Source organism: Lichenostomus cassidix, chromosome 3 (genome assembly GCF_008360975.1).
Source record: "Lichenostomus cassidix isolate B80296 chromosome 3, HeHo_3.0, whole genome shotgun sequence".
NCBI lineage: Eukaryota > Metazoa > Chordata > Aves > Passeriformes > Meliphagidae > Lichenostomus > Lichenostomus cassidix.
This window is the reverse complement of record NC_139483.1, coordinates 27,117,155-27,135,467: the sequence shown is the minus strand read 5'-3', so window position 1 is coordinate 27,135,467 and position 18,313 is coordinate 27,117,155. Positions and strand designations below refer to the sequence as shown.

General features: G+C 35.6%; 1 protein-coding gene across 2 annotated transcripts in view; it reads left to right on the top strand.

Moving 5' to 3' along the window:
* BABAM2 (BRISC and BRCA1 A complex member 2) overlaps positions 1–18,313 on the top strand; it is a 162,886-nt gene that overhangs the window by 71,917 nt on the left and 72,656 nt on the right. For both annotated transcript variants that reach the window (XM_085055038.1, XM_085055039.1), the window contains exon 7: positions 15,645–15,754. In XM_085055038.1, coding sequence (XP_084911164.1) covers positions 15,645–15,754 — 110 coding nt within the window. The remainder of the gene's footprint in view (positions 1–15,644; positions 15,755–18,313) is intronic.

Genomic DNA, 18,313 nt, shown 5'->3' with positions numbered 1-18,313 from the left:
AAATACTTGATATATTGATATGTTGAAAAATTTTTGAAGAGTCAGTGCATTATGTGACTTATCTACGATGTCATGACAGTTAAGTTATGATTCCATTCATTGTTCTGGATCATGCATTTTGCCTTTGAAAATATGATAGAAGAAGCATGGCATCATTTCGTATTTCATATGAAATTGGTGGAAAAATCATGGACTACAACTAGAAATTAATTTCTGTACCATGAAAACTCAGCAGAATATTCCCTCTTTTTTTGCCTGTTTCAAAATCTAATCTGATCCAGTATCTCTCATCTTCAAAGGAAACACATGTTTCTATATTCTTGACAACTAGTCCACCAGCAGTTTTTGTATAATCAAGTTACTAGGTCGCAAAGTATGGGGCTTTAGAGAAAGGTCTCTTCATGTAAGCATAATGGAACAAATTGTTTCTCGGATTAGAAACACTTTTAATTATATTAATCATGTTAATGAACAGTGCACCAAAACGTTTTATTTGAACTGAAACAAGGGGACAATTGTTGACATTATGAGATATTATATAAGGTTTAGCACCTTTGCTACAGTCTGGTAGTGAGTGGCTCTTCACCAACAAAAGTAGGTAGGAAATAAAGTTTTCAATAGTGTCATCTTAGTTTTCTTCAACAAGCAGTAAGATAAGATGTCACCTGCTTTGTTCAAGGAGTACATTATAGACTGATGAGCGCTACAAGTGTCTATGCCCACTCTGCATTTCTCCTTCACCTAATAGACATCCAGTTTTTTCTGTTCTCAAAGGTAATTTCAATCAAGAGTAATCAAAATTATTATATTCCCCACATCAGGAGTTTATATAGACTAAAGTTTTACAACTCATACTTTACCCCTTGTTTTGTTTCTCATCTTCCTATAAATCAATTTAACATTTTTCTTTAACTGTTTTCCCAGAAAATGAATGGATTACTTTTTCTGAGAAGCTGTACAAACAATGGTCATTTCACCATCAATCCTGAGCCTCCACTTTACAGGCTTGTTGAGCCTTAAGTACAACATATAATAGACTTGCTGCAAATACCCACTGTAGTCATCTCAGAGATCCATCTACCTGTACAACAACAGAGATTTCCATTTTTCCTTCTCAAGAATGGCTCTTCAATTGGAAATAACAACCTCTAGAAGGAATGAAGTACTGCTGATATCCTCTGAACACATTTCCATGAAGGAATTCTTTATACATTTTTATGTCAAGGTTTTCCGTACTGTATTTCAGATAAACCAAGTTTATTTAGCTGTAGTTTTAGCCCAGTTTTCTAAGGGAACATGGCATCAGTGTCTGAATGTGTCAGAATGTGTCTGTTCTGTTCTCCGCATTTTTAAATTACTCTACCTCATGTATCAGTGTGTTCCACAGTGAAGCTGGCTATGGCAAAGAATGCCTTTCAGTTAGTTCCTTTTCTTGTTCTAAGATAATTTGTTGTGAGAGCTATAAAAAATGAGTCAATTACAATACAAAGCAAACAAACATTAGGAAAAAGCCTGGGATGTTTAATTTTGTTTCTGGACTTTCCTGGTATCTTTATATATCTGCCTTCCAGATAGTAAAGACTTATGAAAGAGACTGCTCTTCGTTTAACAATAGAGCATCAAACATGTGGTTGCCACAAAACCAGTTATTATAGTGCAACTAATAATTATAGTAATCTTGTGAAGATTAAAGTTTTAATGTAAAGCATCTTCAATTTAATAGATACAAAAATACCTGCAGAGAGTATTTCTTAATGTGGGAACACTCTGTCCTTGATTAATGCAGTGGGGTTTAAGCTCCTCTCAGAATAAAGAAAATAAAAGTTTTGGGGGAAGAAAAGAGATTCAGATCTATAGGTGTTGACTAATCCTAGTGGAAAAGGATATCTTTTCTATGTTTATTAAAAGCAAACAAATAACCACTTGTCATAAGCACATCTGTTTGGACACAGATAGCCTTAACACAAGCTAGTGTCAAGTAAGTAAAGTTGTTCTGAGTGAAACCTGAGATGGATGTGTTTAAGTAGCCAGTTTGTATTTCAGGCTGAAGGGGCTTAAGCACTTGAAGTATTTGTTTCCAGAAAGATTACATATGCCATGGAAATAAAATTTTAAAATCTATTTTAAAAAGCAACACTCGAACCAAACAAAAACCTTTAAGAAGCCTTTCAGTTATTTTGGGATATTGAGGAATTGAATGTAGAGGAAGACAAAAGGAAGTAGGATAATGTGTTTAAGTAGGAGAAGGGAAAGACTGAAAGTTTCTTTTAATGTCTGTATAAATATTGCCATTGAAAACGTTGAGAGAGTGTTAAAGTCCAGATACAAAACATTTTCAGAAACAGACCTGCTGGAAAACTGTGAAGGCTCTAGAAGTTTTCATATTAATTGCCGTAGACTGTAGGGGCTAGAAAGCATGTCTTCACAGGGAGCCAAGGGCAATGGTTATTTCCAAAGAATATTAATAAATTCTATTTAACACTACTCAAAGATTCGGGGCACCAATCAAAAAAAACGAAGGCTTGGTCTAGACAGAGCTTTTTGGAGATTACTGTGGTGCCAAGTATAAGTCAAAGGAGTAGCTTCTTTTGCACACCAAACAGTTTACAGTGGTGCATGGGAAGGGAAAAGTCTTGAACTTCATAGTTAAGGAGAAGTTTGTGTTCATGATGTGAGTAACTGTCTGGGCTGAAAGGTCACAACTTGACAAGACTGTAGTGTGAATCCCAAATGAAGCAGCAAAAAAGTGAGAGAATGGAAGGATTTTCACTTCTGTTTCATTTGAGCTAATTACTGCAGTGCCCATCTGGTAACTAGAGCGTAACTTCTTTGAAAAGAACCTGTATACGTGCATATGGGTAGTTGCACCTGTATATACTATGGCTATGTCTAAGAGTTTTATCATTGTGATGATAACATTGTGCAAAGAAAAGTGAAGATAAATGGTTGTATCTAAACTTGAAATGCTGTCTTTGAACATACTCAGCTCTATTTCTTGAATTGTTTGAAACCAATATAAGCAAAATACTATGCATTTTATTGTAGCAAACAGATACAATTTTGAAAGAAATACCCAGCAGAACTAAAAATGAGGGTCCATTCCCACTGTGTGTAACTCTGTGAAGCTGTATTTAGATTGTAGGATGAAACTGGTATGTGTTGAGATTGTATTTCTAGATAGGTTGATTTGTTTTCCAGGTCTTACTGTTTGAGTGATGCTGAGATTACAGTGACATTTATTTGATTTAAAGCATAGGTAAGTATTGAATGTAACCATAAGTTTAGAACAGTTTTTGAAGTAAATAATTTAATTACTTGTCCTTGCTTTTACAAATGTAAACAAAAATGCAGACAGATTTATTTTAAGAAATCAAGTCTATTAAAATTTTCACTTAAACATGGATTGTTATATTGCTAATGAACTGCACATAACAGATACATATGGCTATAGCTTTGCTAGCACAATGTTTAGATTAATCCTATAGCTATATAGGCTGCAGAAGTGGGAAGTTAGTATAAAGCAAGGTTCATTCTTTGCATAGCTATAAAATAAAAGTGAGGTGGTGTTGAATTTCAGTATTGGTGACTAGCAGTTCTTTTTATTGTGAGAACAAAAAAAATATTTACATGCTCCATGGGTAGCTCCTAATTATTTTTGTTTGTTGAAATACACATTGTGTTTCTATTACTATGGTCACAGTTCTAAGTTTTTATGTTCCCTAATTTTACAAGATCTTATATTAGAACTGGTTCTATATGATGTTGAACTGATTCTATATAGACGCCTATATCTGGAACTGGATTCCCTGTGTAATGTTGTTTGATTGTATGCTATTTCAGTTGTGACTCCAACAGGAGACTCTGACCTGTAGATCTTAAAAGGAACTACTGCAACCAGTCAGGGGTTTGTTTAATGTATTCAGTCTTAGAATGGACTTTTAGACTTCTCTGTCATGGCTAAAACTTGAACTGTATTTATGTTTAAAGCCGTGTTTCTCAACCTGTTTATTTGAAGCTAGAGGTGATATCTAGCTTCAAGTAGTTTCCATACATCCCATAGCATATTTTCCTATTTCCAAAGATGTGAAAAGTGATGTATTGGGTGGTGGTGAGGGTTGGGGCAGAATGTGCATGTAGATGGTTTTCTTCTGTGACTGCTGTGAAGGTACAGCATACAAAGTGAAAATGGTGGGCTGAAATCTCATCTATTCTTAACATTCAGAAGATAACAAGAGAGGATCAGCTTCTAGCATTATATTTGAACCCTAAAAATAAAAGATGAGACACTTCATTTCCAGATAAATACCATAATGTAAAAAATAAGGAATCTTGCACATGAGGTATCAAGATGGTGGAATTTTACATAGACTTGCAAAAATCAAATTGCTGACAGTGGAAAGATTAATTAGAAAAATTGACCTGAATTTGGCAATTTCAGAGAATTCCCAGAATGCATGTGACTTGAATCTTCCTCTCCCTTGATCCTTAAAATGCTGTTGACTGCAGTTTTGTCACTGATAAAACACAACTGTTTTCTAAGTGGCTTCTTAGTAGAAAAGGCTCGATGGTTTCAGACTTGCAGTTTAATAACATACATATGAATTTAGACATTACTATTTACATCATATGTTTAATCTCTTTTTTTACATTGACATCTTAAGTGTTGGCTTCTCTGGTTTTTAGTTGGCAGTTACTTTGATTTCCTTATGCTATTTTGAAAGAACTTCCAATTCTTCGCTTTTCTTAAGCTTTTTAAAAAATTCTGAATATTATCCCCAAAGAAGTATCATAGTGAGCCCCACTATAGGTGTACACATACAAGACAACTAAAGCACTATATTATTTTGAAATTGTTGTCTGTAGGGGAGCTAAGGTTCATGAAGAAGGGGGAAGTAGAAGAGTTACCATTGTCTGTGTGTCCCCTGTTGTAACTGTTCATAACTGCTGGGTGGAACCAAATCAATAACCATCCAGCAAATCCCATCAGTTGTGAAGTTTGAACATAAAATTTGCATTATTTCAGAGATCTTCTGAAATAACATAGTCTTTAATTTACTGCTTCAAAGAAAAAAAACTAGAAAGTAAAACAAAATAATCAAATTCTCTCTCCTATAGGACGGGGTAAGAAGCTTCCAGTTCAAACCTTCTTGCTGTGATCCAGGTTTTGTTTGTATGTAATCAGATCTTCTTCCATGACAAAAAGCATACCACTCAATTTTATGGTCAGAAAACTGAATATCAGACCTAGAACAGAGGATATTCTTCTCTGTTGACTTGTGCATGCTGGGGTGCTGTGCTGAAACTATTGAGCTTATGCAGCTGACTTTGAGCCTTGTGACAGCATTAAAAGTTGCACTTACAGAAAATTATCCCCTGGATTTCTGAACAGGTGATATGAGAGAGAAGGTGTCAGGAAAGACTTTGAAAATTCAAGGGTGGTATCAATATTTTTTTAATTGAAATACAGCTCCAGACACCATAAAAGAGTTTAGCTAGACTTCTCCACATTCTTTATCCTACGTTGGTGATGGATGCACTGATGGAACAGATAGGAGGAAAGATTTGGTGATCTTTTCTGAGTCAGTAATCAGGGAAATGTCAGTGATGGAGTCAGTCTTTCATCTGGAAATATATGATATATTATTCTAGCAACCACCACTTTAATTCAGTGGGACCACATCTGAGCTGGACACCCAGTGTTTCAGGCACTGTCTTGGGCAAGGTAAACAACAACAGATGATTCAGCCTTCACCTGAGCTGTGTGCTGAAGTATAGAAGTAACTGTCTCACACTGTAAGATCCAAAGACCTCTCTTGACACAAAATGTCACCAGAAGTGACTTTTTTATTATATATAGAAAGAGTCTACCCTGGGAATTTTTCTCATGTTATGTACCTGATTTACATACCAGTACAGATGTGCATTCTGAAAGAGCAATGTCACAACCATTTTTTATTAATACAGCTTTTATCCCTCATTTCAGTGTTCTGCTTCTCACCTGTATCAGGATCCACCTTCATACAAATGCAAAAGAAAAGCTGTGTTTCTCTTCTTACTGCAAGAATTTTATTTTTCTTACAGCATTAGAGTTACTACTCTTTGTGACATCTGTGTACATATACACTTGTGTGCAGACGGAGTATGTTGTTTGTTGGAAAGCTGAGTGTTTGTAAATAGGGCTCAAGGGGGCAGGATGCTCTGACTTCCATATTCTTTGTCCAAAGCAGAGAATGCCCCACACAGACACACACTCCTATTTTTAAGATCCTGTAGATGTAAATGGAACAATGAGACAAGGGGATAATAGAATTCTTTGGCAAAGAAATACAGATATTATACCCTTGAAATGGGAATGCATAATAACAGTTTGTGAATCAAGGGGATAATAGAATTCTCTTGTAAAGAAATACAAATACATCCTTGAGATGGAAATGCAGAATAATAGATTGTGAAGCACAGGTCCTGGGGACTTTAATAAGTAACATTCCTGTTACTCTCAGGAAACAGCAATTGACAGAACAACTCTTAGTAGTTAAAACTTTTAATATTGACCCTTTCTTTTAAAACAAAATGTTTCATATTTTTCAACAGGTCAGCAGTGCTAAGCTGCAGTGGTGAAAGACCACTGAACAAGTTTAACTTTGCTTGTTTTTACCTTACACTTTGATTATTCACTTTTTCATCTGTGAAATCTTGTTGGTACTTCCTGGTTCACTGAAGATAGAGCTCAGGATATGGCTTTACTCTGGTGTTCTTGTTGTGACCCATGTAATCTATAGTATTTCTGATTTTGCAGAGATATTCACTGAACCAGGAACATGGAAAAATATGTGGAGAGCAGGGGAAAAAGCTTTTATTAAAAAGTTGGATTGATCTAAAACATAAATTCTTACACTGACTTCCAACCACAATATGGTTACAGAAATACTTATGATTGATGTCTCTTTCACAGTATTTTAACTTTTGCTCTCTTTTTTTTGATGAGATTTATTAATTGCATCAATGAACTATTTCATTATTTTCAAAACAATATTCTTGTTAGTGTCATGCTGTTGTTCTAAGAGTCAGCTTTGTACCTAGAATTGTTGCATGCACAAATGCATTGCCTTCTTCCCAAAAATAATTACCTCTGAATCTTTCAGCCATGAGCCCTGTATACTGATGTTATGTTTATTTTGTCAATCTACACGTACAAATATGCACGTATAGAAGAGCTATACTTGGCAATCAGAAAGTTGGCTTAGCAATAAAATTATTTTATTTAGAATTATATTAATGATTTCTTTGTCCTCTAGTTAAGTACTTGGGTATTTATTAGGAAACTTTGTTTTCCACTGGACACAAACAAGATGACTGTTCTTTGGCCTATGCAAAGACATTGCTATTTTTAAAGAGATGAGAAATCAGTAAAATGGAGGAAAGGAATGCAAACATTGCTTTCTATGTAAATTACAGTCCGGTCAACTGAAGATATGGCTAGATTGTTTTAAATCTTGGTGAAATTCTAGTGAAGGATTTGAATTCCAAGTTGTATGTGTCCCCAAATCTTTATCAGGAAAACAAGTTTAAAAACTTACATTAAAAATTGTATCATAACTACAGGTTGAGGAAGTAGCTGTTTATCAAGACATGGCAGCATTATCTTGGTTTGAGTGGATGCAACTGCTGCTTGCTGTTTAGGAACAGTTGAAAACTAAGCTTTGCAGTTTCTGAACACTATGTTCACTCCATTAGCGGCTGGTGATGGCAGAGACAGGCACTCCTGTCAACCTCAAGGTGCTTTTCTTGAGGTTCCAGGAAAGATGTGGTGTTGGAATTGTTTTCTTGCATACAAAATTTCATCAGAGTAATGGGGCAAGGGGTGTCTCTCAGGGTAACTTACTTAATGGCAAAACTGTAGTGTTTTGTAATAACTTAATGATGTATGTAGTCTGCTTAGAAGTGAGGTTAGAAGGAAACAAAACAAAAATTAAGGGGCCCTCCTGTGTACTGTTTGATAAACAGATGTCCTAAATTTTTGAGGAAAGAAAAATTTTTTTTCATTAATGCAGAGAAAAGCCAGATCTGAGATTATTACCCGGCAATCTAGATTTCTAATATTTCTTCCTGTTTTGGAGGGAGGGGGGAGGGTTAATTCATTTGCAGATATATTACAAAGTCTGTTAATGCTAGTTTTTATCTTATTTTAATCTGAATGTGATATCTAATATTGGAATAGGTAGCACAAATGTACGTATACTTAAGTTTCATTGAATAAATTGGAATTTAAGTTCCTCAGCATCTTACATATCAGTCTCTTCTAAAAATATTAAATATTCTCTATTATAGTGTCATCAAAACATACTTAATTAATGAAGACTTGGATTCAGTTAATATGGTGGAATGATCCTTGTTTGAAAATATATTTTGTATTTCTTATATGTGAAAATGAATGTATAAAAACATTTTCATTTGCTTGAAATAAGTTAAAAATATTAATTTTATATTGCAACCAATATTATTTTTACACTGTGCCACACCTAGATTATTTATTTCAAATTTGAGTCCCAAACTTGCCAAAATATGTTTTTGACCATTGAAGAAATCTGCCTTGTTTTCTGAGATTGTTTTTCAGACCTAAGCAAACAGTATTGTTGTGCTGAAAGTGTCACCACAACTTTTTCTGCTGTCAGACTAAATTAATTTTTAGTCTAAAATTGCAATAATCTTGAAAGTTTTGAATTTAGCATGTATTTCCATGGACAAGAATGTTACTCTTCCTTTTTAACCGTTTGTAGTTTCTTACACTTTTCCTAATAGCGTTCTTTACCCAACTCTTCACAGTCAATCATATTGTGAAGGTACTGGTAAATTACCATGACCACAATAAAAGAAAAGCATATAGACAAAACATTCATATGTCCAAGGTGAACAAGAAAACCCTGAACAATGACAATGAAAAGAACCCCTAGGAGGTCACGCCGTTTCTGTAACATCCGTTGTTTTCATGTTCAGCTATCGATGCCCAGTGGTGTACTTGGAGGTCTTGCTGATAGTTTTAACGCCCAATAGATACTTGCTTTATTTTGTTTAATGAAAAAACCCAGTATGATCTTCTAGAAGTTTCTTTTCAGATTGTACAAAGTTATTCCCAGCCTATGATTTTCATGTAACTTTTAAAACTGGCATGACACTGAGCTCAAATGTGTATTGCCTGGAGTGTTTGCCAGGCAAGTGTTTTGCTGTGTTACCTTGGGAGAGGGACTGTGTATGGAATGCTTTGATGCCATGAGCAGTGCACTCAAGGTAACTGCCTTTGTTTTCATTAAAGATCCTATTTAAAGAATCAACACTCCTTGATCAGACCTGGTGGGTTTCCTGGAAGACAGGAGACAGAATTTCCTGGAATAATTAGATATTCTCCCTAGAGTGAGGCAGATTTCTCAGTCTCATTTGCCACTCCACGTTCTTTAGCCTGCTTTCCCCTAGTGCATTTTGTTATTTAAAAAAAAAAAAAAAAAAGCAAACAAAAAAAATACTACATATAGGAAAAGACTGGGAGAACTTGTAGCTGCTTGTATCAAAGCTGGCTAGTGAAACTGCTACGCAATAAGGGTACAAGTTGCTTGTGCTTTATTTTCATGTTATTACACACTGCCATTTGATGGGAAAAAGCCAAATATTGTTAACTCTTGTGATGCAAGAGGCCTGTTAATACTAATGAAGTGAATTGTGTTGTGTATTCTCTGGTGTAATTCACATTTCAGCTCCAAAACCAAATTCTCTGATCAGTTGTTAGTAAGTATGTTGTAGGTATGTGTAATGCAGAATTACGTGAATTAAATTTGGCCCTAAGATTAATTTCTGAATGCATGTTATTCTCATGCATTTTTCTTCTGCACACCTTTCTTTCTCCAGAAATTTATCCTGAAATATAAATTTCACACTCAACTTCAGTGAAGCTGATTGACTTGGTAGGGCTGAGAGGTACCACAGTCAAGTAAGTGTCTGTTGAAAGACCCACTTAGTGTAAGTTGGTTGCAGATGCTACAGTCAAGGTCTCTTCACTCCATTCTGTTCTCATCCGTATTCTGCCTTTCTATTCCACCTTCACCAGCAACCTCCATCACATCATGTAAGTTACCCTTTGTTTATCTTAAGCAATCCCTTTCCCATTTGTTGGAGTTTTCCATTGCTTCAATTAGTCATACCACAAAAACAGCTATTGAGGAGTTGTGAGAGCTGAGAGGTCAGACACCTCCAGGAAGAGGTAGGATCCATCAGCTGGGACTGGGAACCTCCCTCCTGAAGCAGGTTTGCCCTCACCATATTGTTGGGAGGCATCTACAATATCAGTCATCTGCAAGGCATCTCATTTCTCAGAGGAATATCCAATAGGTTGAAAAGTTCCTGTTCTCTTTATTCCCTCACTTTTATCCGCACACCAACCGCTGTGTGTATTTACAGTACAAACTTAACAGCCTTACCAGAAGTTCAGCTCCTTTATTTCCTACTGTCCCCTGGGATAGAAGCTGCTAGTCCCTGCCACCAAAGCATGCCAATACTCTTCCTGCACGAACTTGCTACCAAATTCTAACCTTTTTCTCATTTTTGTTAATCATGCTAAACCAGCTTTTAATGCCAAATCCTTGATCTGTACATTGGCCCATTGCATGCTCTCCTCCCAGTCTCATGTCCCCTCCATCTCGAGTCTTTCACTTCCATGGACAGACAGATCCTGTTACTGCCCAGGACAAGACTGGAGTTACCACTTTAAAGCACTACTGTTTGGTGCAGGGAATTGCACTTGTGTGCCAAATACAGAAATACCTCCTCTTGAAAGTATGCTTTAATCAGAGGCTGCAAGGCAATTCTTTTTTCAATAACTAAGAAAAGGTAGTAACTGATTTTCCATAGTCTGCATCTTTAAGCAAAAGGAACTGTAATGTACAACTTGGTAGGACTCCAGGCACAAGAGGAAATGGGTTATAGCAGTTGTGACTGTGTGGAGCAGATGTTTTGGTTGGACTGGCTATCAACCATCTGACTCATAATAAATTGTCAGTTCCAGTAAATTCCCAGTTTTCAATTACAGTAGGTAGGATATGAGAAAACAATGCTGTTTGGATGGTGTATTTAAAGTGGTTTTGATGGTAATTTTCATAAACAACTCATACGGACTTTGTAAAAAGATTAAGGATCTTGGAAAGGGAGCAGCTGTAAACATTGAAACGTGCATTTGAATGTAAATTGAGATTAATACAAATGAAAACTAACAAATGGCTGTTAAGTGCTGATACAATTGGAAATAGGATTTTAAATTTTTATTTGGAGTTTTGTGATACTCAAAAGTCTTTTCATGAGGTATGGGGAAAAAAATCTAAATGCCTTAAAACTTTCAGACTTCCATTTTCATCTGTTCTGTTCTGCATTTATGTTTTCACAAGGTCTCTTGTTCTTGAGTTTTGAAAATGCATGCTTGATGAACCTTTCATCTGCACTGGTTAAGTAGAAAAAGGGTGAATTAGAATTAAATAGCATGAGTTCTATGTTTATGAAAAGTTTTATTTATTTTTGTAAATTGTTGCTAGGTTTCTGTAGTAGGAAAAAAGCCTGAGTTGAAAATTTCTGGATTTTTTTGTTGTTGTTGTTCCTTTCTCACCACATTGCTTTGGAGGTTTAGACAAGGATGAGGCCCCATTGTGCTAACTGTTCTGTAAACATAGGAAACCCCTTGCAGTTCTTGAGAAAGAAAACTATTTTCAGTGTTAAGGAGTATATTCATTTTTTTCATGTTTGATTTGAATGGACATTTTTAGAAATGAGAAAAATATTTTTTTTTAAGAAATAGATAGTAGCAAGGTGGCAGAAAGGCGCCATGAAAATCTGTGTTGGATCTTTTACATTGCAATGTTCTAGAGGTTGGGTTTTTTACTATCAGGCATGAGAGTGTTGTGGAAAAATTAATAGGTGTGCATTATCACATGCTTAACTAATCATCTCAAGCATTTTTACATGCAGTTTTTAAACCTCAAAATTCCTGTGGCCCAGGATGTGTTCTCTGTTCAGTCAGAAGTTCATTTTAATAATACTTTCTGTAGAGTCTTGTGTGGAAAAAGTTCTGTGAGTGTAAAATGGCACTATATTATGGAAGTTCCAACCTCGAAATCTAACATTTACGGAAAATTCTGCATTCTTACAAAATCAGTTTTTATTGAATATAAAATAAATTTGTTTCATAAAATCATATATCATTAAGTGTTGTGAGTTAAATACGAATCATAAAAAGAAAAAGCATAGCTACTTAAATACTAAAAAATGAGATGTGACTTTAGTTCAACAGCCTCTTTTTTTTTCCTAAAAGGGTATAATATTGCCAAAGCAATCTGGTGTCACTATCTTTTGATGCCAACTGAAAAACAAGAATAGAGGTGATTTTTACTTTGCTGCACTATTTAGATTTGGTCTATTCTTTGATATAAATACATGTGCAGAAATGGGAAAAGGGAAGATGTTGCCTGTGCAGAGTTTGATAAGAAGTGTTAAAACAACATTTGCCTTTGGACGCTTTGGTGTAATGAAAAGATCTCAGCCCCCGTTCTGGGCAAATGTCATGGCTTGGTAATAGAAGGTTCTATCTTCTCACATAATCACAGGTTTCTAGAGATGATCAGCAGAGATCACTAAAGGAGTTAAATTGTAACTGGCACAGAGAACATCAAAAAGGTTTATTAGTTGAAAAGTTTTCCACAGTTTATCTGTAAGACATGTGGTTTTCATTTGGTTTTATAAACGGCAGTTGTGACAGATATACTGGTGTCGAATGCAGTTCTACCAAGCAGCTTCTTCCATAAATAAAAGTTAAAAAGTCTAAAAGGAATAAATGGTATGATGTCAGACAGAAGGGAGTTTGTTGTAAATCTGTGGGCACCTGAACCGTAAGATTGAGCAGTGTTACTGCACTGTATCTTTTAAAACCTACAGGAATGCTAGGATTTTGGGTCTTTTTTAAGTTACAATTTTCATTTCTCAGGGCTGAAAATATGCATCTATTTGAAAGTGGTAGTTATAGAAAAATGCCAAATTCTTTACTTGGATTTGCATGGGACAGTAACTGAACATAACATGGTGCTCTGCTGGCAACAGGAGTTGCAGTCGTGTTTGCTGTGTGTACTTCTGTAAATGTAAATGGAAAAATATTGTGTCTCAATTTATTGCTCTTACTACACATTTCATTTTACTGCAGCTTAACATGCAAAGATACACAGATGTGGTTGTGTGGGGTTTTTTTCCCCCTGGCATGAGTCTTCATATGAAGTTCACTAGTGAGCGTAGAAGATATAATGTAATATTACTGTATGTGTTAATGGATGCTGTCGTGTAATTCACCTAGTCTGTTTTGAAGTCGGGTTTTGCTGTTTCCTTGTTTTGACTTGCTTCAATCAGTAAGCACCTCATAGTATTCCAGGAACTGGTCTTACACATGGCATCAAGCTGTGTGTGCACATCTACTTAAACACTAATCTCAAATGCAAGACTAAATAGGGAATTTACTGTCCCTGACAGAGCTCGATGAAGCACTATGGGTGGCGTCTCAGCAGAGCAGAGCTGGAGGGCAGAATCACCTCCCTCGTCCTGCTGGCAATGCTGCTTTAGATCTGGCCCAGGATACAGTTGGCTTTCTGAGCTGCAAGTGCATATCACTGGGTCATGTTGAGCTTCTCATCAACCTAACCATTTTATGTACCTGTCATCTCTTGAAGAATGCCCATTAAAATAAAATCTTTTTAATTATTATTAGCATTAAAAGCATTACTGTTTAATCTCTCTTAATAGTTCTGTTCATTTGATTGACAATTAGCAAATTAATGGGAAAAAGCCAGTTAATGCTATACTCAGCCTCAGATTTGAAAGCTGTTCCTTATTTAATTTTTTTCCTTAATGATGGAAGTACATGAAATACTGGGGAAAAGGTCAGGGTAGATTGTACTCTTGGGTATATTTTGTTGTTATTTGTCTTGTTGATAAAGGTTTTGTAATCTGTTCTGTTTTCGCTAGTGCAGGTGATAGTACCACTTAAAAACGTAACATTTAAGGGAACATTTTGGGTCACAAGATCCTGTCCATTGCTGTTACAGGCAATCACAACATATAGTCCCATCCATAAACTGATCATATCACAACAAACAACAGCTATTGTTTGTCCTCACCACTCGAATGGAGTGTTGTCCTGCAAGTTAGGGTTAAAACTGTGCTCTAATTTCCAGCCATAGTGTGCTCGTGACCATTTTACAGGCAGTTCTAAGGAGTGCAGCTTTCTTTCAGCTGTCAGAAGTGAGCTGCACACCAAGGCAGAATTTAAGAAAACACTGTCAGTTCTGTCTCATTTTTCATCTAAGACAATTAGGCTTTTTAAAGACCCATTCTTCCCTGCAGCTTATCACTAAGTTTCTTGGCATGTAATGTTGTGCACGTAATAGCTGGTATGCAGCTCGTCTCTCTGGATGTTAACAGCTTTAGTTCTGCCAGAGCTTCAAATGACAAGAGATTACCTTCCTGAAAACACTCAGTGGTCACTTAATTTGTTTTTATCCCCAGATAGGACAGGGCCTCCTAACAATATTTAAGTGGTTAGCCTGTTCCTTCCTCACAGCTGCCTGTAGGACAGAGCATACCAGGGCACTTTGCACCATGTTGACTCTGCTTTGAGCACATATCTTATTTCCTCTCCTATTTTTCCAAAACAGATAAAAACAAATGCATCTTGGCAAGTTGCTTTGTACATATGCACAAACATGTTAAAAGATTTGTGGGCAGAAAGTGGCACTGTATTATTTGCTGTCAGTGAAGGTGGCTGTGCTGCTAACTTACTACTTTCTAACTAGAGGTCAAGAGCTTAAATGAAGTTGTGCGTGACAGAAATATACTTGTTCGTACTGTATGTGATTTATGAATTGGAGGGATGTCAGGTCCTAACCAGAAACAATTTGTTCTAGATGATCCCAAAGCTGTAACTGATTGTTCTGTTATAAAGAAAGCCTCAACTGTGAATGCATTAAGATTGACTTGTATTTAGCAAGCTTTTTTTTCCCTACAATAGTTTTCTAAAGTCTGCAGTCTTTGCTGAAAGTAAAGCATGGGTTTAATTTGCAGGAAACTTGGGGACAGTGACTTCTAGATAAAAATTTCTAATTGCTAAAATGTTTTTCATCTACAAGAGGAGTTGAATACACCAGAAAGTTTGGACCATAAATTACTTTGAAAAATAACAAATACAAGATGTGTGGTCATAACTCAGTGATATTGCATTTCAAAAAATTCTTTGGAGTTGCATTTGATGTCAAACCAGGAATCCCTAAAAACGAAATCCATATCTTTATTGAAATTTATAGTTCACCTAACTGAAGAAGAGCTACAGTACTGTATACTTGATAACTCAGTAATTTTATTTTGATACATTAAGGGAAATTAGGAAGAGCAAAATACCTGTAAAGTGCAAATACAGTAAGAATAAATTTGCAACCTGTTTTGCAATGGTTATGGTTTAGATTCCTCACTTAAGCATCTCCTAAATGAACTCATATTTGACCTATTAGTTCTTTTCTGTAAGCTTGTAAATATTCAGTTTGTTATTTACCATTTTATATTTACTTTAATATGTGCAGGATGTGAATGAAGACCCTGGAGAAGATGTTGCACTTCTCTCTGTTAGTTTTGAGGACGCAGAAGCTACTCAGGTTTTTCCTAAGCTGTACCTCTCCCCACGTATTGAACAGTAAGTGAGACAGGATTTTTCTGGAATGTTTATTCTACTTGATCTCGGAACTTTTCAGTTTTTTCCTGATACATGTGATAACATACTAGATGATAACAAACTATTGCTTTAAATTGCTTAAAGTTATAGCAGTTGCTGTGAGTGTGAGTGTGTGTGTGTGTGGTGGAGAAATGACAGATCTTCTCTCAGCTAGTTCTGTGTCTATGTGATATTCTTTTAGCATGACAATCTCTGAAAACTGTGCTGTCCTTTCCCATGGCAGTGTATTTTGAATGCCTTCTAAGATAAAACATAGTGAGAGCTTTTGAGGTGGGAATCTTTAAATTTTTTTTTCTTTCATTTGAGAAGGTAAGTTCTCTACGTAAACATAATATATTTGAATAAAGTATTGTTGTAGAAGTTAAAGGGCTTGGTTAATTGTGTTTGTGGAATCTGCAGCTTTAGTAAGTTACTTTTTCAGGAGAATATCTGAATATTTTATTTTTGGAGCACTGAACCTTACTAATCTGTTTACCAGTGGCAAATGGATTTGCTGAGAAATTAATTTTTACTCCTTCAATGGAAGATTGAGGACTAAAAATCAAATAAGTTTTCATTAAATTTCTTCCTTTTCTGGAACTGAGAATATTTTAATGCTTCTCCTTGCCCTCAGTATCTGAGTCTTGTAATGCTTTAAAAAAGTAACTATGTTATATTTTTCAGGTATATCACAATCAAACTGGTCTAGCATTGTTTCATTGATGTGTTGTTTTTCTGGCTAATACTGCAGTGACTTTCCTCTGAACTGTTGATGTTTCTTCTCTGTAGAGAAGAAAAGATGGGGAATACTGACTACCGCTTTTTATAATAACTTGGGGATAAAGTCTGTGTGGGTGAAGAAACATGGGTATCTTGATATTTTGCTCAACAGAGCATTGATCTGGATAAACTCTTGGATGCAGTTTATAAAATATAAAAAGAATTTCATATAGATAAAGACATAAGACTTCCCAGATACTTTATTTAAGAAAATGTAGGTTACGTGTGCATGTGCAAATACACAGATAATATATTTACTAGCTTTCACATTTTCATATTTTTCATCAAGTCGCTGCTTTTTTTCAAAATCAGTTGAGGGAATAATTGTAGTCAAACATGTAAATATCCTTCCATGTTCCAAAGTATTCTTCTTTTTATCTCTCAAAAGCAAGTGGGCTGTCATTAGTTTCCATTGTATTTTCAGCTATAGTAACATGTTGATTGTTAAGTGTATTTCAGGCCACCCAGGTCTAAATCATCCATGAGTTAATGAATACATTGCTTATTTTCCCACTTGCAATATCTTTAGAAAGATATTAACCTTTTGATACCAAGCAGAGTAGCAAATCAAAGGAAGTCTTTGTCTTCCTAAAAGTATTGCATTTTCTCTCAGTGCCCTAAAGAGCATCTGATTTTAGATGTCTGATGTAGAGCAATACAGCAGAAAGATACTAGAGTGGTGTTGGTATTTATCTGGCATGTCTGATGTATTTATGGCTGTGTCATTTAAAACTAATGCAGTCATGTTAAAATCATGCCTGTAAACCCTGGAGTTCCATGCCACACCTTGTCACATTATCTGTATATTGAAGTTGAGATACTTCACTCATCTAAGTCAAATCTGGCTTTCTGCATTTGTAACATTTTCATCACAGTATCTGTGTACTGATAATGCATAATTACTGAAGCTGCTTGTGAGCTGTTGCACCTGCATTTATGCCACTGGCTACTTTTTATGTGCCATGAAAAAATGTATGGGTATATTTCCAGTGTTTGTATAATTATGTTTTAATAGCAAAGATATAGTTCTCTCTTGTTCTTTCCCAAAACCAATCTCTGCTGTGTTTAGCAGGGGCTGACAGTCTAGGTATTTAACTTCCCAGTGTTTGGGAACTGAAGAAACAATGTGTACTTCTTTATACTTTTTGCCAAAAGTACAAAAAGCCTAAAGAAGCCCTGAGGATTAGTTTAATGACTTGAGGCTATGGCATGTTATATTTGAATTGTGTTCTGCTTATAAAAGTTCCTTCCTGCTGCTCACAGTAATGGGATCTACAAAAGCCATGTAAGCAAATTACCACGATTTTTTTCTATGCAGCACATTTTGAGGTGTACCAAGTAATAGTTCATAGTTCCCAACATAACATTCCCAAGTGCTCAAACAAAATGGGAAAAATACCAAATTCCCACAATTATTTTGTTAATACTAAAATATGTTCCCTTTAGGAACAATGAGCAAACAGGAATAGCATTTTCCTGACATATGAAATAACATTTCAGGTTTGTAGAGAAATAAGAGGAAAAGGGCCTGTTTGTGTAAAGTGAGTTATCTCCTGCTTTCCCAAGAGGTTTCATTGCTCTTGTGCTCTGCTATATAAACATGCATTCCTGCATTGCACTTTCTAAAAATGATACATACCCACAGATCTTGTCAGCAAATTTGAGTCCTAGCAATGTGAATGTAGGTTTTTTGCTTTGAAAGGGTTTTTGTAAAGCACATTTGCTCTATTTTTTTTTAGTGGATAGTAAGTGTAATACTAC